Below are 22,334 nucleotides of genomic sequence, written 5' to 3'. Positions count from 1 at the left end.
AAGTCTTAGTAAATAATATGTAAATATGTAAAATTGTTAAGTCTTTTCAACTAATTAAATTGAAGATAAAAAATAATTTTATTTCTATATTATTTTTTTATATTATAATGTCTATTACATATGTACATATATATATGCACATATAGTTTAAAAACATTTAACTCACATAAAATATATATAATAAAATTTCATTGTCTTTACTTAACACAATAATCGGATTATATTTGAAGCTTATTGTGGAGTTTTGTTAAAACTATCATTGATTTATCATATCATTTGCAAAATCGTATAACATATTTGTGGCATGACAGATTTTAGATTTGCCAATTTTGTATTGCTTTGATAATAAATTCAACTATAGTATACCTTCCAGTTATATCAGTTACATAATACAGTATAATGCATAAATACATTTCATTTAAAGTTAGAGACTTTACCAGGCGACAGTCATTTTGTTTTTCGTTCAAAGGAAAGAATTCAGGAACTCGTAATTTTCTAATCAGATAATAATATTACAAAAGTTGCAGTAACTCTGTAGAAAGGTTGTTTCGCGAAAATATAAAGCAGATATTATTATGCGTGTTTCATTCAGCTGTCTTGCTAATGCCACTGTGGGGCCGACATTTTCTCTCAAATATCTAGCCGTGACATCGCAAGTGCGTTTTGCATTTGCCGAATTTGTGGTTCGTGTCGGTTTTTTCGAGATTACTCGCTCTCGTTGCTTGCATTGCATCCAATGCATCGTCGCGTAAAATTTCCGTCGCTAAAAAACTGCGTGAATTTACGGCAGGGCATTATGATATTTAAATGTGAGTTTTAGAGAAGTATTTTGTACCGTCAAGTCTCGGGATATTTTCACGTCTACTCGTAAATTTAAACGATTATGATTTTTATTACAGAAACCTGAATAGAGAAGAGAGGATAGTATCTCATAGAATCGAGAAATTGTATAAAGTGATTCGATGATAGAGCATAATGAATACATCTCACATGTAGAACAAAAATTAATCGACGTAAATTGCAATAAATCCGCTTTGCAATAAATTATGTTCTCCGCTTATCACTTGATTTTCCGCTCGTCGCGTAAAATAATCCAGTATCATGCACATTAAAATACAATATATACATACATATACTATATATAAATGTAGAAACATATTTATTTAATATATGTCTCTTACTGTTTAAAATTTAGAATTTTACAGATTATTAAAACTTTTTATTTAAATAATTAAATAAAAAATTATTATTAAGATGTTGCTACTGATATATAAATTACTAAAATAAGTGCAATATATTAAGGTCGCATAACGCAAATATTATTATTTTAGTAATATATATAACATCAATATTAAGTGGAATATAACAGAACTTTAATTACATTTTTCGTAAAGTAAAGTAAAAGATGAAATTAAATTAAGAATAATAATATTTTAATTTTTCAAATATTTTAGGATTTAACATATATCGTGTGTTTGATATACAAATTGTTGTTTTGCAAAGTATCAAAATATTTCAATATAATATAGTATTAATAGTCTTATTAAGGGATGAGTTCTGTTCAGATCAGTTATTTTCCGTTTAATAAGATGTTGCACTTCATCTTCCAAAACCTGTTCTATAAATCCTTTGGATAGTAAAAACAAAATTTTTCATTTTTATAATATTAAGAACAAATGAGAGAGAATAAGAGCAAACAATTTTCGGTATTAAAGCTTGAGCAGTAGTAGATGTCGGCGGATTGTTTTTAAGTAAAGACTCGTTCACATAACGAAAGGGAGAAATGACTTTTTTCCGTTAACGAAGAAATACTGTACTTTTAATTAAATTGTTGTTGTATCTATATATATTTAATAATGCTGAGATAACGAGCTATTCTCTATCGTCATCAACATTAGCGCAAAGGAGGAATTTTAAGTGCGCAAGAAATAAAATCTATTGACGTATAAATCTCGTAGTAATGCCCCTCATTATAACCGCTAACGATCTCGAATCAGACCTCGACGTTTTCGTCTTATTTTTCATCTCACCTTCAGAATATCTTCCCTAACTTTCCTCGCTCATTATGTACAAAAAAGGGAAGAAAAAGATGCCGCGGCCTCCCGGGATAATAGAGAGTGGTAGAACCAATTAATTAAAAACGTGTAGATCCTAGCTAGCTATATATGTATGTGGAAACTCGAAATCTTCTGACTATGTGACGTTTCGCGAATGTAGGACGAGCGAGTCGCGACTCGCGAAAATGAGACAATCATGATTCCGCGCGTTTATCGTTTGCTGTCACCTGACGCGGAAATGCAACAAAACTGCAGGAACTGCGTTTAAAGTAGGCGAAAGCGTTCGCACTTGGTCTCGTAATTAAAACACGAAGGGGAGCTGGGGAAACTTAACGTTTCCTTCCTTTCGAGGGTTCGCGAATAACAATAAAGTTCTCCCTTCCCACTCCCGAATCGCGCAATCTAGTTTAAATTACGCTTTGCATCGTGTGCGTGACGTCATTTGCGAATTGCATGCGAGAGGGTAGACGAACTTCTGAGGGGAGATTGGGAATGAAATGCTTTATTTGCATAACGCAGTAATATAATAACGAATCTCGTTACAACAATTTCTGAACCTGAATTTAAGTTGATTGTATTGATATTTGGATTGCATTGAATTTTCCCTACATTAATGTAGATATTAACCAGAGCTTTATTGTTGTGTGCTCACGAAAACAAGCCCGATAAAAATATTTTCAACGAGATATGCGTGATGATGAAATAACAGATGATTTTTGTGTATAGATATAATTTAACAATCTCGCAGTATAATTGGCTGCAAGTGTATAAAATTATTGTAAAATATATTTTCTTTGCAATTTTGTAATATAATGGATTTTGATGTAACAAACACGCGTTTCTGTTGCAACATCACAAAATGTTCTTTTATCTTTTTCAGCGTTTGTGTGGAATAAGAACATAATTAATTATCATGTGGCGGACAAAATGCAGCCTCGTTAATAAAACTTTTGTATTCTATGATCGGCAAAACTTTTTCCCATGAAAAATTGCAAAGTACACGAGAATAGCGGCTATAAAGAAGAAAACAATGTTTTTAATGACGATCCTAAAGTACGGGTTGATTTTTCAAAATTTAAAAAAGAATTAAAAACTTCGAAATAACTTCTTCTTTTTTATCTTCTTCTCTTCACGTAGGTTCATTTCGTGACTATTTCGCATCTTCGTTTATTCTCGCTATTAATTGCAAAGTACACGAGAATAGCGGCTATAAAGAAGAAAATAATGTTTTTAATGACGATCTTAAAGTACGGGTTGATTTTTCAAAATTTAAAAAAGAATTAAAAACTTCGAAATAACTTCTTCTTTTTTATCTTCTTCTCTTCACGTAGGTTCATTTCGTGACTATTTCGCATCTTCGTTTATTCTCGCTATTAATTGCAAAGTACACGAGAATAGCGGCTATTAAGAAGAAAACAATGTTTTTAATGACAATCTTAAAGTACGGGTTGTTTTTTCAAAATTTAAAAAAGAATTAAAAACTTTGAAATAACTTTCTGTTTTTTATCTTCTGCTCTTCACGTAGGTTCATTTCGTGACTATTTCGCATCTTCGTTTATTCTCGCTATTAATTGCAAAGTACACGAGAATAGCGGCTATAAAGAAAAAAATAATGTTTTTAATGACGATCTTAAAGTACGGGTTGATTTTTCAAAATTTAAAAAAGAATTAAAAACTTCGAAATAACTTCCTCTTTTTTATCTTCTTCTCTTCACGTAGGTTCATTTCGTGACTATTTCGCATCTTCGTTTATTCTCGCTATTAATTGCAAAGTACACGAGAATAGCGGCTATAAAGAAAAAAATAATGTTTTTAATGACGATCTTAAAGTACGGGTTGATTTTTCAAAATTTAAAAAAGAATTAAAAACTTCGAAATAACTTCCTCTTTTTTATCTTCTTCTCTTCACGTAGGTTCATTTCGTGACTATTTCGCATCTTCGTTTATTCTCGCTATTAATTGCAAAGTACACGAGAATAGCGGCTATTAAGAAGAAAACAATGTTTTTAATGACAATCTTAAAGTACGGGTTGAGTTTTCAAAATTTAAAAAAGAATTAAAAACTTTGAAATAACTTTCTCTTTTTTATCTTCTGCTCTTCACGTAGGTTCATTTCGTGACTATTTCGCATCTTTGTTTATTCTCGCTATTAATTGCAAAGTACACGAGAATAGCGGCTATTAAGAAGAAAACAATGTTTTTAATGACTATCCTAAAGTACGGGTTAAGTTTTCAAAATTTAAAAAAAGAATTAAAAACTTCGAAATAACTTCCACTTTTTTATCTTCTTCTCTTCACGTAGGTTCATTTCGTGACTATTTCGCATCTTCGTTTATTCTCGCTACGTAACGTCGCTCCCGACCGTCATCTTTTCGTTATAATATCGAGTCAATTTAACGCGACTCGAGCGACTAACGGTGTTACTTTTGGAACGAACTTTGCAGTAGCTAGCAGGTGCGCCGTCAATCTCGCGAATTTACCTGCTAGATTCTATCCTGAAATCATTTTATTCCGCTTTCGCACGCGTTCGAAAAGTATGATGAACCTTGAAATAACTTTTCGCAATAATAAAACGAGAAGGAGTGAGCTCGGCTAAGTTTGCGAGTGCAGAGTTCCTTGTCTCGGCAGCGCCCTCGGGCGCACTTGCTTACCCTGGTCGGGGGATCTCTTTTTAGAGGAATTTCGCGTATATAGATCGACGGAGAGAACTCGAATAAGAATAAAGTGCCCGGTAATTATTTTCACGCCGTACGCGAAACTCTCCCCGAGTTTCCATTAAGGACCTCGACCGGTGATGCTGCGCGAAAAAAAGACAATTCTTCCAGAGATTACGCTGGATTCAGCGGCATTCCGCGTCGCGAAATGATTTCCGCTCCACTTAATCCGCTGCAAACTCATCGTGGATCGAGATTTATATCTCACCTACGATAGTAGCTCCGCGAGATTTAAATTTCGTCGAATAATACGATCAAAGATATTTTAAATCGTCGCTGAAAATTACTTTTTGCAAAAATTATTCATTGATTACATCCTAAGAATATGAGGACGTGCTGCGAAATTTATGTAGAAATCTTGCTGCTATATATGATGACTGCATGAATAAAATTGTCAATATGAGTACCAATTTTTTCTGCAAATTGTTAACATTGAATTAAATTAAAACATTTTACTCGAACCTATGTCCTGAAGTACTTATGGACTTAAAAACTTAACATTATTTAATTTTTGTATTATTCTATATTTCATTTTAAAATTGTCTGATAATGTTCCTTTTAATTTATATACATCTTACAATAATTCTATTAATTTTTTTTGACATTAATTTAACGTTTATTTATTTTTTTAAATAAATGCAGCACAAAACTACGAATAAATTGTTATCTTTCATCTGTATTCATGATCTGTTACCATGAATTTATATAAATGAAGGCCACTCTAAACTTGAGGAATAACCTTTTCGACAGCTTTATACTAGTAGTACTTAATTAATGAAGTTTTGCTCCAATCGCGAGAGAGGAACAATCTTTCTCGTTTACGCAAACTTCTAAAGACAGTATAGAAGACTTCTTCAAAGAACTGATATCGTTTCTCGTTGAGGTACTATAGAAATATCTTTATCTAAACTGGGACTGTATTTAATTATTCTTATTATATCTATTTTCTCACGATTAAACTTATATAATTTATTTAATTGAATCCAAGTAGTTGTTTGCAATAATGATCCATATTTCTTCTATTTATAAATATAAATGACAGATATTCAACGCTTGTATCGATAATAATAAATAAATGCATGGAATTTCTAATAATTGTTCATCAACGTAAAACATACGAAAATGTTTCAATTAGCGAAAAATACTTGCCTAATTGGTATTATTACAGGTACAATTAAATTAATTTTTGAATCAATATTTTCTGAAATAATTTTTTGTTTATTTACGCCACATGCCTTGCAATTAATAACGCTAATAAACTTCAACGCGTTTTACTTTAGATATGTGATGCTCTAATAACGACGTGATGATAAAAAAAATTGACGTGCATATAAAAAAAATTGATTTAACTTTAAAATCGCAACATATTAAACATGGGAATCAATGCGAAATGTGTTTGATTACAATATTGTAAAAACTACTAAGTTTGCAAGAAGCTGTACGCATCTTTAAAAGGAATATACTAATGACTTAATGACACGGTGCTAAAAATTGGAAGCTTTATTTCTACGAGTCTTATCTTTCGTTTTTATTAGAAGATTTTTTTTCACAATTAATGCAGGAAAATTCTTACAATAAATTTCACGAAAGAATAGCTATTTATTGAGAAAATATGTAGGTACCTTCATAATTCACATACTAAAAATTATGTGAGTTAAAAATATCTCGTTAATTAAATTTCAATAATGTGTAAATAGGTCATAAAACCTCGTTTTTCAAGTTAGTTTTACTCGATTTCATTTTAACATCAATTTTATCGCAGCGACTGAATCGCGAGAGCATATTAAATATTAAGAATAATGAACTGCCATCGAATTTTCGCAAAGAAAATATCGACTGCGAGTCGATAAAAGTGTCTCTCGTTAAAATTTAATATCGCAGCTACATGGGCGAGAGCATCGCGCTATACAGCGAGAAAACTGGTAGCGAGAAGATCCGAGTTGCTGCTCGGAACAGCGGGGAAGCAGGAAATTTCGATTTATCGCCGAGATAGAGAAGGAGCCGATCTCTCTTTCGAACGACGTCGGGTCATATTTTCCGGAACGAGCGCGCCGCAAGCTCCGCGGCGACAAGCCGGTATAATAAGATGAGATACGTGGCCTGAAAGTTTTGTGCGCTTCCGCGAGACAGTCCGAAACATACCAACGCCTGCAAAAGTGCACCACCGAGAGAGACTATAACAATCATTTTCAACTAGAACAAGAAGAAAAAGAAAGAGAGAGAGAGAGATGAAGAGAAAGACAAAAAGAGAAAGTTGACGAATAGTCCTAGATTCGAGGGTCGTAAGAGGGCAAACGTTCAATTTTCAGTGTCTAGAAGATATTTCGCATAATTTTCTACGGTGTTTCACTACCTGCGATTCATCTCGCGATCGTATCTAGGCCGCGTCGCGAATAATCAGTTTATGGTACGACTTTAGATTTAGATAGAGCGAACGTAATCTCTGACGTGACGTTATTCTAAAATGAGAATATGAATAATGTCTAAAAAAATTAATTGAATTTTCTCAGTTCAGATTCAGAGAGGATTCAGAAAATTACACCTCTATAACATGTTTATATGCATATATAATAAATGTCAATTCGATAATTGATTTTAACACGTTCTACTGTTATATATAAAAAAAAGAACATATATGTATATATATTTATTCCTTATATTTATATACATATATATGCATATATTCGTATAATAAATGTCAATTCGATAATTGATTTTAACACGTTCTACTGTTATATATAAAAAAAAGAACATATATATGTATATATTTATTCCTTATATTTATATACATAATTAGTTATATATAATTTTTCTATGTGCCCGAAAAATTATATGTTGCAATAATATTATTATTAATAATTACAATAGTTTAAATGGTTTTTTAAGCAAGTGTAAAAATACTTCTTACTATAAAATCCACTGAATAGATTATAGCTGGATATTTTCATTGTATTGATCTTGGGTTATATATCAAAGCTCTTTCATATATATAGCTAAGTCGGTCGCGGTTTTGATTACAATCATGTTGGCGAGATCAGATGTCCGGAGGGTGCCAAAGGAATAATTTATGATACGAAACTTTCTCAGAAGGCTCAATTTACGTGAGAAATCCAATATATATATATAGTTATTTAATATAAAACCAGTCTCTTTACAAATATATTGTACATAGATACTTTATAATTAATAGTTTTAATTTTAACAGATTCTTCGTTAAAATTGCAGACAATTTCTCTGTTTCAAAAATATTATTATTTATTGTCTAATCTCAATATTTAGTACATTTTTAATATTTTAGCTTTAAATTATAATTTCGCATAAATAAAACTTACTTTAAATTAGCTGAAAAATATAATTTTGTTATTCATTTATATAAATTTCGATAGAAACACTCTTCTCTTTCTCTATTATTTCTAATTCAAAAAATTATTAATGTTAATATTGATTGATTTGTTGAAGAAAACAAAATTCCAAATGTATCAAAAAATCTATTAAAACAAGGATGGCAATTTTTTGAAATATTTTATGGACAAATATTTAAAAAATTGTATGTTCATTTTATATTTGCATTTATCACTGTTGCATATATGCATACATCAAATTTTATATGCATTTTTGTCTATTTTACTTGTTTATCACGATGAATCATATCACATCAATATATGACCTTTTAAAGAAATTAATATACATATACATATAGAAGTTTTTGAATGTTCAGAAAGCATTAGCGAAACCTTTTGAACTCCTCGCAAAAGAATTCTCGATAAAATCAACTTGGGCTTTTTCATCTCTCATTCAGAAGAGCGCGCACCTCGACTTAAAATATTGTACATCATCATACACCACGCAAAGTGAATTATGGTGTGTTCATTTTTTTTTTTTTTCGACCGAGACGTCTGAAATTATCCCAACGATTCGTCGACATTCTCCGCGGTTCACGGTAAAAATGTTTTTCTCCGTGCACATTGTACATATATGTATATATCTATCGATAAGCCACACGCACGTTGCTTTTATTGCAGGTTCAAGTACTGCGGGTCAACGACTCTCGCGTTCTCACGACTGATGGCATACACGTTCGACTATTATCGTCGAAGGCAAACGCGAACCGTCTATAGAGCTTTATAAGCCGTACTTTATTCGAGCCGCTGTATCCGCGACGTGTATCAAGATGCTAACTAGGGTAAAGTCGCTTTGTAGAATATTGCTATGCGCTAATTAGCGTATATATTAACGCCGAGTGTGCGACATCAATCACTCTCGTTCCCTCTTTCTCTCTCTCGCGAACATGCACGATATATACATACATATGTAGAGAGGAAACAAATATCGCTATCGGGCATTATCAACGATTAATATAACACACGGTATTTATCCCGTAAATTTAATCTTAACATCAACACTCATTATTCCAGACTTTTCATGATAACCGGTGCGAGTTTATCATTATAACTTGATAGTAATCGGAATCGATGAATCGTTGTTGACGCGATAAATCTTTAGAGATAAATTATAATTACAAATATACTTGAGACGAAGAGAAATGTCTGTTTGTAAACTTGATAAAATTGCATATATTTCCGTAAAAGCATACGTCCTGATTTGTTTTTAATTTGCATGAATAGTGAGAGCGAAGTAAGCAAATATTGTAAGAATGATCGTAATAAAGCGCGTTCTATTTTAGAATAGTAGCGCACTGAAATAGAAATAGAAAGAAAACTGAGATATTCAAAAGTTTATTTAAGCCATCTGCTGACTTTGAAATGTCGGAAAGTTTTTGTAAGCTTTGCAAAGCTCCGTGAAAATGATAATGCAAACATTTTTGTGGAGACTTTTGCTATGCATTTGGCTAACAACGGTCGAAAGTTCAGGATTTCCAAGAGAGTCTTGTAAAGAAGGGAACTATCATTATATAAACTTTTGAGTGCACAAAAAGTCATGATTTCTATACAGCCTCTTTAACTAAAACATGTAGAAAACATCTCTTAAAAGAAATTGGCGGAAAAGCGTATAGAAACATTACGTTTTAAAAGATTTTCTAAAAACCTGTATAGAAACAAAAATTTGTATTTATTAACTACTAGGTTTCTCAAAGTGTCTTCTCTCTCGACATATCTGTGTACGTGTATATATATATATATATATATATATATCTTTCAGACTGTCAACGAACCTGTTACACTTTTGCAAATTTACACGCGCGCAATCCTCTCCTTCATAAAATATTTCTAAATTAAAGATTCTACCGTATCTTAAATTAAGACACGTGTAAACTGTTTGCTAAGCCTTTGTGTACTTTTTATGGCATCTCTGAAATCTTTCTGCTTAAAAAAAGGTAAAATCTTCGTGGTCCCTTTCAGCAATCCTTTTATGAGAATCTGGAAATCTCTTGAAATGTTTGCCGAGCGTAAATCTGTTAAACCACGGGTGCGTTTCCAGAAGATTAACTTTGCTTGATCCCATAATATCGTGAGATCCAACACGAAACACCTTCGTCTGCGATGACTATCTCGCGGCGTCTTACCCAATTAGCATGTTTTAGCCCGCTTAGAAGAACGAAGAGAAAATTTCAAAGATTACGTGTAGACGGACTTAATACTTTATATATATAGAAGTTATGAAAAGTTGAATAAAAAAACAGAAAGTTTGTGACGTGAAAAATACGAAGGGCATTTTAAATTCTATATTTTTACAAATCTTCTATTCAATCTAAAGTTCAATCTTTCCGCAATAAAATTCTGACTGCAGCTTTTTAACATTTGGCCTAAAATATTTTTATAATTAAACTTTAAGCTATAAAATTCTATGAAAATGTAGTCTGTAGTTAGATTTATATTGTAAAGATGTAAAATTGTTGAAAATATTATTTTATCTGCATATATGTACTTTCTTGCAATTTATTCATAAAATTTCTTAATATTTTTCATTATATTTTGCAATTATAATATTTGTTAGGAAGATCTCAATTTCGATAAGTCCGTATAGCTCAATAAAAACTAAAAACTATGACGTGCCTATCTAGAACGTTATTATTGCTGACGTAGCTGACATTAATATCGGCGAATGCGTAACAAACAAATATTTGGAAGCCAGCAGCAAAAATACGCCATGCACACACACACACACACACACACACACACACACACACACACACAACACACGTACAGTTTTTAAATTTGTCCCAAATTAGGTATTATTTTCCTATAACATGTGTTATTGTTGTGCTCAGATGTAGACTACAGATATAAATATAAATAGTTCCTATGTTTTTTTGCGTTACAATAGAAACGCGATAGTGTCAAAAAAAAAGTGCAAGGTGTCAATCTGTATGCAACATCGGAAATCGAAACCCATCGAAATTTTACCGGTTTTAATATCTGCCTTGCTAAATTTTTCGCATTTTTTCGCCTGTCTACTTCGGCCTATTTTGACCGCGCTATTTTTCCCTTGGCGACACGCCTGCCTTTTATCATTCTTGCATCCGAAGCGAATGGTAATTGCTTGAATTTCCGAGGTCCTCCAGCGCGACTGAAGATCGCCGAGCTAGGCATCGCGAGCGGAGACAAGCGTTTAATTTACCTGGACCAAGTTAGCGCGCCAAGTCCTTGTCGCAGACCGTGCCGAATGAAATTGCGAAAGTTGTTCGTCTAGAACGACAATGGCGCAAACGAGGTGTGAAGCAAGGCTATGAAATATAACGGCACGACGACGACGACAACGACGATGACGACATTTCAACTCGCCCGGAGGCCTCTCCGGGTGACTTTTTACATCGTCCATGTAATATCCCAATGATCAATATATGCCGCGCGATATTCCTCATGTGTGTGAGATCGATATATGTACGCATATATACATATATATTTTTGTCGAAAGGAGAAGAAGCGCTTTACTTGTGGGACGCGCGCGAACACCATCGGTTGACGACGTCGGCCGACTTGGGCCGAGTTATGAATAATGCATGCGATAAATTTGCGTCGCACGCATGCAAGCGCGCCGGTGTAATTCCATTAGCTGTACCGTTTTATCGCCCGATACCGTGGATTCAATTGAGTAACTCCTTTCACGCCGCCAAGTACCATTCCATTATTTCCTACGACCGCCCTGCGCCACGACAAGTCGCAGGGTGTGTGGTACGTGATCCCGATATTTCTCGCGCACGATAAATGTCGTGTGGCATGTTAACTAGTTCATTAACGTCTACAGTTCATTTTTCTGGCAAATACGGTTATCTTGTTAATAAGTGATACGAATGAAAAATAGAGCGATTATTTTTTATTAAAGTGTCAGAGAGTGAGCACAAATTGTTATTTCTCAGTTGCATTTTTTTTAATCTAGAAATCAGAGATCATTAATATATTATATAAACACATAAATAGCAAATATACTTTACTTTATAAAGTAAACATTCTGTTTTTAAAGTTGTGTATAGGTAGGGCAGTAGAGATTGTTATACCTTTTTCACAATTGAAGTAGTTTTTCATGAGTTTCGAAATTTAGTTTTCAAATTTTTGGCAATTACTTCAAAATAATAAAAATTTAAATTAAAAAATTCCAGCAGTATTTTTGGAGAGAAATTGTTTTATGGCTTAAAAGTTATAGATGTTATTGTGTATTTTCTGTCTGAATTAAAAATATGTAAGAGAGATATAATCACATTATCTTTGAAGAAATATTTATTTTTATAGAATCAATAAATTTTGATTATATGCACAACAAAGATTTATTTTTTTATTTGTTTAATTTTAATTAATGTAAATATTAGCGGTGTATATCTTGCGTTTTAAATTGTTTTAATATCATTTCTGGCAAATGATAATATTATTTTTACTTAATCAAAGATTTTATTTACATTATTAGAAGATTTATTTGAAAAAGGGCGACTTGTATGTAATTTACATTACATAATACGAGATAACATATTATTAATTTTTTAAAATAAATATATAGTCATGTAGTAATTAAATAATTACTAAATAATTACATGCAAAATTAGGAAAATATTGCAGGGTACATAAAAATAAAGTACATAAACGTTTTAAAAAATAATATTATACAATGATCTCTGTAAAATTAAAAATAATTAAAATTAAAGTATAGAAATATAATTTATTATATTTCTTTAAATAACATTCTGAATTTAGTTAGTGTGAGTGCCATCTATTCTCTACTATTCCAAATAGATTAAAAAAAAAAATCTTCCATGAATAATACATTAAATTCACTCGATAATGAATGTTCTCGTGTCTTTGTATATAATTTTAATATAATTTAATATTATTTCAAAGTTTTTTTATAATTAATATAATAATTTATTATCCCTTTCACATAATATATGATGCTATCTCATTATCTTCATTTGTGTAATTTAACTGTCTCTTCCTTCCTTTATGAGACGATTCATTAATCATTCTAATTAATCGGCGAAACTGCGAGAACTATATATATACTTATATTATTCTCGCCGCTTTATGTATATATATAGCATAAACATAAGCACTAATTATCTTTCTGGCATTGTGCAATATATCAAATATTAGTGACAATTAAATAACAATTGTAAATATATCATTTAATATATAATTGTAAAAATTTTTTTACTTAATTGTTTTCACTTAATTTTTACTTAATAGTTAATATTTGACACGTCCAAGTTGCCACATGTTAATAATTTATTTATTTCTTTTTATTTATTTCCAAATAATATCTGCAATTGTCATACATATTGTAAATCTTTATAATATGTACTCAATAGAATATATAAATTATATATGTGTTATTCATAATAAATAATTATATATATAACTTAATAAATAAATAATTGAATGTTTGCTATTAATATTGTTGTAAATATAATATTTTGCATTATTTAATTCAAAAAGCTATTTAAATTGTTTTATCACTAATCCACTAATTCCAATTTCAGTATGTAATATATTTTATATATTACATTTCCACATTAAGTCATAAAACACAAATATGTTATCCACAATATTATTAAATTCTTCAAATATTTCTATAAGTTCCGAATAGCTACATTATTTTTATTCCTTCTCTCATTTCATGAGAATTTCTGTATTTTATACTTGTTACATGCTGTTTAATTTTGTGCATGACAACTTCTTCCTATCTAATGTTTGATATTCCTACATTATCATACCCATTTTTATTCATCGGAAATAAAAGTTGTTTCTCGATTATTTATTGAAGATAAAAGAATACGAAGTACACAATTTAACTCTAACTTGAAATTTCTCTTCTTATACAGCATATATTGAAAATTTTTTATGCATGTACAATATAATTTTTCCCTATATTCCGATTAAGTATATGTACTATATATTAATTGATTTAATTATTTTATGAGATTTTTTTTATTATTTCGGGAAGAATTATAACTTTCACAAAAATTGAAATTTTTGGTGTTTTTAACATACATACATCAAAATCATTAATTATTTAAATATACATATAAGTAATTGCTCCATAAAAAAATTTGTCATTTTTACGAGAAATTTCCTATTATATTTTTCTTTTATGTCAATATTTTTACTATTTCTAGATGTACATCTATCATCAAAAATTTAAATTATAAATCATCTTTCGTTCTCAGTATATATCGTATGTAATAAAGGAATTGTACGAGTATCAGGCAAACAGCAAACAATCGACTTCCTCTACGTTTACGAAGCGCAAACATGAGCTATAAATCTCTACATTTCTTTTTCCTATCACCCCTCTCTCTCTCTCTCTTGCTTTTTGACTAGAACAGCAGTCGTAAATCTCTTTTCCTTTCCGAACAGCAAATGTCGCGTTGCAATTAACGTAATTAAACTGAATCTTAATTTTCGTGGACCATAGTAAATGAGATTTTATCTGCGTTGTGAAATACCGCTTCGCTGCCTCGTATGTATGTGTTCACATATATGCATGTATATATACATAAATATATATATTTTTTATTCCAAAAAGTACTCATTTTTTCCATTCTCTCTCATCATTATTACTTTTGTGTCAATTGTATTTCTTCTTGTTAATATTGCAAATAATAATCGATCGAAGTAATCTAATCATCACCAATACTTTGCAAAATAGAACGGTAAAAATATTGTTTTTATACCACAAGAAGGTTAATAGCAATTTTTAAAATATATTCAATATATGCGAGAAAAGTCCAATCCTAATAGATTCAATCATTTAAATGAATATTGTTTCAAAGATACTGCTTTAGTAACGTTTAATAATTTTCGAAAAGCTCTTGCAGCTGTTAAGGGAAACCATTTAAGTCGAGTATACCATAACGTTCTTAGTCATTAATAAACATTTACGATCCGAGATTGTAGGCTAGGAAGTTGCGCACAAACGTGGACGCATTAATAACAATTCCAAGATATTACTCCCGTTTCTTCTTCATGATCCGAGGTGCTTCTTCACGATTTCCCTACGGGTCATCTAACACCACGAACTCACGCCACGGAGTTCATCTTCTTTTCTATAGTTCCCGGTACGAGTAAGCGGAGTCATGCAAGATGATTACAAAGTAGCGTAGATAGTGATTACCTTCTGTGCACATAAAGAGTATGGCAGCAATCGAGAGCCTCGCTTGCCATCTCAGAGCCATTTCCGCGACTATTTCTTCGGGAGACGCTTTACACTCGAATACTAAAGTTGATTCACATCCCCCAATCGTGACTATCACCATCCACTCACTGACATGACACCACCAGGCGACGTCTTATATATCACTCGTCCCTTACCTCGACTCTCGCACGCTAATTAAACACACACAAGTTCACAATCGCGTTTCCGGAGCTTCCGAGCACGGTTTACTCGCGATTAGTTCGAGATTTCAATCCGCTTAGCTGAAAAGGGAGGGTGAATTATCGCGACGGCTCGCGAGATCTCCCTAAGACGGTCCTTCAAAAGTACGTCGATCTTCCGTAAAGTAGTATATATCCTATATAGACGTGGATGTTCACGCGAAAATGATCACGACAAAAGTTTCGACGGGCGGCGTGCCGCGTATCCTGGTGAACTTTTCACCTTTATCGTCGAATAAAGTCCTCGCCGTTCCTCGAAACGCGACTCTCTCTCTTTCTCTCTCCTTCGGTGGAGTTTGGATGTTCTCGGGTTTCCGGAAGAATCCCGTAAACTCTCGTCGCTCCTGAAGAAATTCGAGGCTCGCTCCGCTTCGCGTTATGGAAGATTTCAAGGATTTCCCGATCGTCGAAGCACAAGTGGTCCTTTCACATCAGGACGGTCCTGGTTTCCGTCGCGCGAACGCGCGAGATTCTCGTCGCCGCGGACTCGCGAGGCACATCGTAGTTCGGAACTATTTCGAGAGATACTTTTTAAGGGTCGGAAACGGCGATCGTCGGATCTCGTTCGGAGCGATCGATCGATCGCGACTCGCCAGTCAGCTCGAAAATTACTCCCGAAACTCTCTTCTTCGCTCTCTCTCCGTCATTCCGACTCGAGAGATTATTCGAAATCGCGCGACCAGCGATTCGGTGTCGCAGGGTGGTTCACCGCACAATCGCGTCCATCGATGAATCTTTTTTTTTTTTTTTTTTTTATTTATTATATCGAATCACTTTTTTTCAACAATTCTCATCGATTGAAAAAGTTTCTCGGATTTTGCGGTTCCTCTTAAATTTCTTTCCCAGCCTCTCGCCAGCTCCACCTCTCTCTCTCTCTCTTTACGTCTCGATAAACAACTCTGCACTCCGATCGCTACGACTTTCCATGTCGATGGGTTTTTTTTTTGGCCTCGCGAGTTGTTACGCGCGATGCTATTTTAAGAAATCGTCACGGGAATCGTTCGCGTATGCGACATTGTATATAGCATAACGGCACGCACGCACGTCTTGTTTCGGTGGCAGATTTACCCTGACTGGGGAGATTCTCGTCCGTGGGAGCATGCGCGTTTCCGATCCACCCCCTGTGACGATGGAAGCGCGCAGAGGGTCCGCGGATGCACACGCACACACATAGAGGTTCACACAGACGCACGTATACTCTCTTTCCTTCTCCCTCTCTCTCTCGCTTTCTCTCTTTCCATGAGGAAGTACGTGACACACAAACATTCGCCCAGGAGGGTGTACGCACACTTACACATTTGTATGTGTGTGCGTGTGTGTAAAGGAAATTTCTCCTTTTCTCCCTCTCTCTTCTTCCTCATCATCCCTCTCTCTGTCCTCTTCTCTCTCTTTCTCTCTTCTCACCCTTTCTTCTTATCCTCGGGACGTACGGGACTGTGTGTCACGGACAGAAACTGTGGCAAGGCGTGCAAGGAGTGCAGAATCAAGGTACGAAATCTACGGTACTCTTAGAGACATTGTGATGGGCTTAAAGATTTACTCGCGTCTTCACGTACTTGTCAATCCAATCACGAATATGGCGGACCTCCGACTGTCAGTTTTCGAGATTTCTCTTTTTCGGAGAAAAATATAAATTTAATTGTCTACGATAAGAGTACAGATTTAAATATTACGATGTAAGCAATAATTTTCAATAGTACAGTGATCACATTGTGATGGGCTTAAAGATTTACTCGCGTCTTCAGCGTACTTGTCAATCCAATCACGAATATGGCGGACCTCCGACTGTCAGTTTTCGAGATTTCTCTTTTTCGGAGAAAAATATAAATTTAATTGTCTACGATAAGAGTACAGATTTAAATATTACGATGTAACAATAATTTTCAATAGTACAGTGATCACATTGTGATGGGCTTAAAGATTTACTCGCGTCTTCAGCGTACTTGTCAATCCAATCACGAATATGGCGGACCTCCGACTGTCAGTTTTCGATTGTCAATCAATCACGAATATGGCGGACCTCCGACTGTCAGTTTTCGAGATTTCTCTTTTCGGAGAAAAATATAAATTTAATTGTCTACGATAAGAGTACAGATTTAAATATTACGATGTAACAATAATTTTCAATAGTACAGTGATCACATTGTGATGGGCTTAAAGATTTACTCGCGTCTTCACGTACTTGTCAATCCAATCACGAATATGGCGGACCTCCGACTGTCAGTTTTCGAGATTTCTCTTTTTCGGAGAAAAATATAAATTTAATTGTCTACGATAAGAGTACAGATTTAAATATTACGATGTAACAATAATTTTCAATAGTACAGTGATCACATTGTGATGGGCTTAAAGATTTACTCGCGTCTTCGCGTACTTGTCAATCCAATCACGAATATGGCGGACCTCCGACTGTCAGTTTTCGAGATTTCTCTTTTCCGGAAAAAAATATAAATTTAATTGTCTACGATAAGAGTACAAATTTAAATATTACGATGTAACAATAATTTTCAATAGTACAGTGATTATTTGAAGGATGGTAAACATTTGTTTTAAAAAAATTTCTTTTCCACATGTACTTATTCACATACTAGCACTTTTCTGTAAATATATTTTATGTATTTTTTTCACAGTTTATTTACATATACTCTTCTGAAATATTCCCAACAAAGAATAAAATCCGAATATTTTGAGATTCGGGAATATGATACTCTAGGAATGTATCGAATGAACTCTCGCAGAGACTAGGAATACGAATTATAAAAGACCGCGTAATGTGAAGAAAACGTTCTAGAGAAATACTATAAAAGTTTTGAAGTATACTTAAAAAGTCATACGAGATACGTGCAGAACTTATCGCAGATCATATGAAGATACAAATGTTTTCCGACAAAAATGTTTTACGAAAAATATATTTCGTCTTATATTTTTCTTTTCTTATTTACGTCTATAATGGACTAATATATATTCCATTCCATTATTATCAAATAAATATTGTTTTTCATAATATAATATTTCATATTTTATGCATAAAATATTAAATAAATATGTTATTTTAAAGAAGGAGGAATTATAGAAGATGTGTATTACAATTCTTTAACTATAGAATAGTTATACATTATTACATAGTTGAATTTTTTTTATTATTATAGAATAGTGAATTCTTTAAAATCCGTAAAATCAATATTTAATCTGTATAAATTGAAAACTTTGATCTTGTCAAAGTCAGAAGCAATATTCAGTTTTGTTTGTACGTTACATATGATTTGCTTTATTTATAGCATGCTCTATGTAAACAAAGGCTTATGCAGCCAATGAAATATCACTAATGTCTGTTCCGCAAAAAGCAGAAGTATTGGTAGAATTAATCATACTATTAGCGATCCAATTGATACAGGCAGGTATGTCAGCCGCAAAGTGTGTCAACGGTGCATGAACTTTTTGCACGAAAGTGTTATTGGTAATTTTCAAAATTGCTCGTATTTTTATTTCGCTGGTTATATCGACCTGCAGTCGTGACGGACGTTATTTTTGCGTATAGTGAAGGGATGTTGGGAAAAACGGGCATAAATTTTTATTACAGAAAGAGAGTATGTAATGACTGTGTGATTTAAATAAAGAAAAAGTTATGGTCTAAAACATTTTTTAAAGACATTAATTCGTACATTTGTCAGGCTTAATAATCGATTTAATTTTTAAGTAACTTTTTGATCAAAACATTATTATAATAAAAGAGAGATAACTCTGAATTATAAAATATACCTACACATATTTATTTTCACTACTTACTACATCCAATAAATGTATATTTTTATGATATATTTTTTATGACATATTGCTGCATGAATGCATCAATTTATATTAAGAAATGGTGAAGTTTTTATTTTATTATTAAATTTAAAAAATTTTAAAAATTATTCAATTTTGATAAGGAAGATGTAATTAAATTTACTAATTGTGGACACTATATTTTTACCATATTTTAACTTTTAATTTTAAATAAAAACACAATAAAACTGAATTTTACGACAATTATACAAACAACATATTAGCAGACAAATTTCTCGTTTTACCCGTTGAGTAAAAATACAGATTTACTGTCTAAGCGCTAAAGTGCAAACCCAACATTTGTTTATATGGAACATGTACCCGATTTGCGCGTAAATTTGCCGCGATTCAAAACTTTTAACCGGTTTACTGCGTCGCGACAAAATGGAAGTAAATATTGCGGGAGATTTTCCTACCCCCGTTATTCGACGCGACTTAACACGGCTGTACCGAGGAAGGGGGAGAGAAAGGGAGGCGAGACCATACATTGAAAATACTTCATCGTGTGATTTACGTTTGTATGTATCATCGCTTTTAAGCTGCCAGTAGTAATCAGCCGAACGCAGCCGGCCACCATTTCCCTCGATAGCGCTTTTTCACGGTGGAAACGCGGTAAAACTTTTACTTCCGTTTCGGCGTGGATGGAAATTCTGTCATTCCGAATCCCGTGTGTAACAACCGTTAACGTTCCCAATCGTGAACATATTTTTGTATCACTTGTAAGATACGTAAACGTATGCCTTCAACGTCATATAATATTGTTCGGATAACGATTCATTGTATTAATGTTTTAAGTTGTCGTTTAAAATATTTAATATTTCACTTCTTATTTTGCTTAAAAGAATAGATATAATGTATATCAAGCGACGCGATGTGATGTCAAGTATATAAAAAAAAATGAGACCAACCTATACTTGACTAAATAGCTGTGATTTTATTTTTGAGCTACATATTTTCAAGTATTTTTTTAACTTTATTTTTAAATCTTGATTTTGTATATGTAGGCTTATTTATAAACATTTTTTTATTGGTCTTTTTAGAAAAAAATAATTTTGCTATTAAACAATAATTTGCTAATAATAAATTTTCACAAAGACATTTGCATATAACGAAACAATCGATTTTTCTTATATACTTGACATGTTTTTTCTTTTTTGAAGATTTTGTTGTGATATAGTATATTAAAAAGCCATGAGATTATTTACTCAAAAAGATTAATCTTTTTATTGCTATTTTTATTTATTAATATAGATTTTAAATGAAAATTGCAACAAATTCTCTTGTTACTTTAATAACATAATTAACAATAATTTAAATTCTATAACTGTTATTTTTAAAAATTCCGAAAAAAACTTTTGGAAAGAAATATAGAATATAATGTATATGCAATATATTTTATCATAAATTAATATTTTTTATTTAGAAGCTTTTCCCTCTCAATTCAAATAAAAAAAAGAGAGAGAGAAAGTTTAATACTGAAAGAATTAACTGTGCAATAGATCTTTCGTGTTTCTGGTTTATGTGGTTTGGTTTCTGACCTATTGCAGTCGTATTCGGGATGGTGCATAATGCATAATAAATGCGTATAGGTCGGCAACATTTCTAGAACCTTAGTAAATATTCGGACGTTCATGATAAGACCAGCACGGTGATTTTAAATATTAATTCACGTCTTTATTTTGCATGTCGACGCGGATATTTGGAGTTCTAAGTGTCTGACTAATATTGACTTATATCACTGATTGGACCGCTGAGATAAATTGGCACAAAAGTATGGCAAGTTTTGACACGAGTTATGCAAATATGTGATATTGATGCTTCATTCTGACACAATTTGACAAAGAATATGAAAAAAAAATATCTTGTAATATTCATTTTTCGATAATCTTACTTTAAATAATTTTCTGAATGAAATATTAGAATAATTCGATTGGTATTTCAATAAAATATCTCGTGAACCATTTATTTTTGCCTATTCTACTTTAACAATATTTTATGTCAAAAGTATTGCGAGGAATCTATATTTATAAGAAAATTATGATAAGTTAGAAAAAGTAATGATGATTTCTCGAAATCTCAAAAATGTCTCCCACAGAAAAATTATTATTAGTATGTTATGACTCTCTTGAGATACCGTACAATTTTCTTAAATACAATATTTTATATCTCTAAAAATAAGATAAAAGGAGATATTTCAGGTAGACGGAGTTACTGCTCCGTGTATATAAAATATACATGTATATAATAGATATGTATAGATATATACATGTACTCTACGATACATATCGAGTCTTTCTAACCGAAATTACTATATGATCTGTAATATAACTTGATCTCTGTGTTTATAATTGTGATCTAGTGTATGAAATAATTTTAATTATTCAACATACATACTTTAACGATCGCAATTTGTCTTCAATTATCTCCAACATGTATTACAGACAAAAAAAGTAAAGTTAATCTCTTAATACGAACACAATGTGAACAATTATTTCTTCTCAAACGCCATTTACAAAGTAATATATTTCATTTAGCTCGACATTCGCTAATGAAGAAAGCGTATACGTAATCAAAGCGAAATTTATATTTTGGGGCTATTTGGCGAGCGAATCGACGCCCTCAATTTGCCGTCATTATCGGTAAATAATTAAACGTTTGCACACTGCGAGGGTTGACGCATAGCGCGACCGCGCGGCTGGCAGGCATATTTTCGTTCGTTGGCTGGTAGTCGCGTTGGTCATAAAGGAAGGACAGAGAGTGCGCACCCCATTAATCTCCTTCTCCCTCCCTCTCTCTTTGTCCCTTATCAGATTGTGTGCGCTCGCCGTGAATTCAATTCGAGAAGACGGCCGCGATACGCATCGCGACGTATATCGGATACGAGGTCGTTTCGCCGGGGCTGATCGCGCGAAGGCGTA

General features: G+C 32.5%; 1 protein-coding gene across 1 annotated transcript in view; it reads right to left on the bottom strand.

The window, feature by feature from the left end:
* LOC114929309 (zwei Ig domain protein zig-8) overlaps positions 1-16,649 on the bottom strand; it is a 59,124-nt gene extending 42,475 nt beyond the window's left edge. Inside the window, exon 1 of the mRNA XM_029300809.2 lies at positions 15,332-16,649. Within this exon, the coding sequence (XP_029156642.1) occupies positions 15,332-15,473 (142 nt within the window). The 5' untranslated portion in view covers positions 15,474-16,649. The remainder of the gene's footprint in view (positions 1-15,331) is intronic.
* Positions 16,650-22,334: the final 5,685 nt, after the last annotated feature.

Source organism: Nylanderia fulva, unplaced genomic scaffold, assembly GCF_048542155.1.
Source record: "Nylanderia fulva isolate GAGA-0341 unplaced genomic scaffold, ASM4854215v1 Scaffold3, whole genome shotgun sequence".
Taxonomy (NCBI): domain Eukaryota; kingdom Metazoa; phylum Arthropoda; class Insecta; order Hymenoptera; family Formicidae; genus Nylanderia; species Nylanderia fulva.
This window is presented reverse-complemented; position numbering and strand designations above follow the sequence as displayed.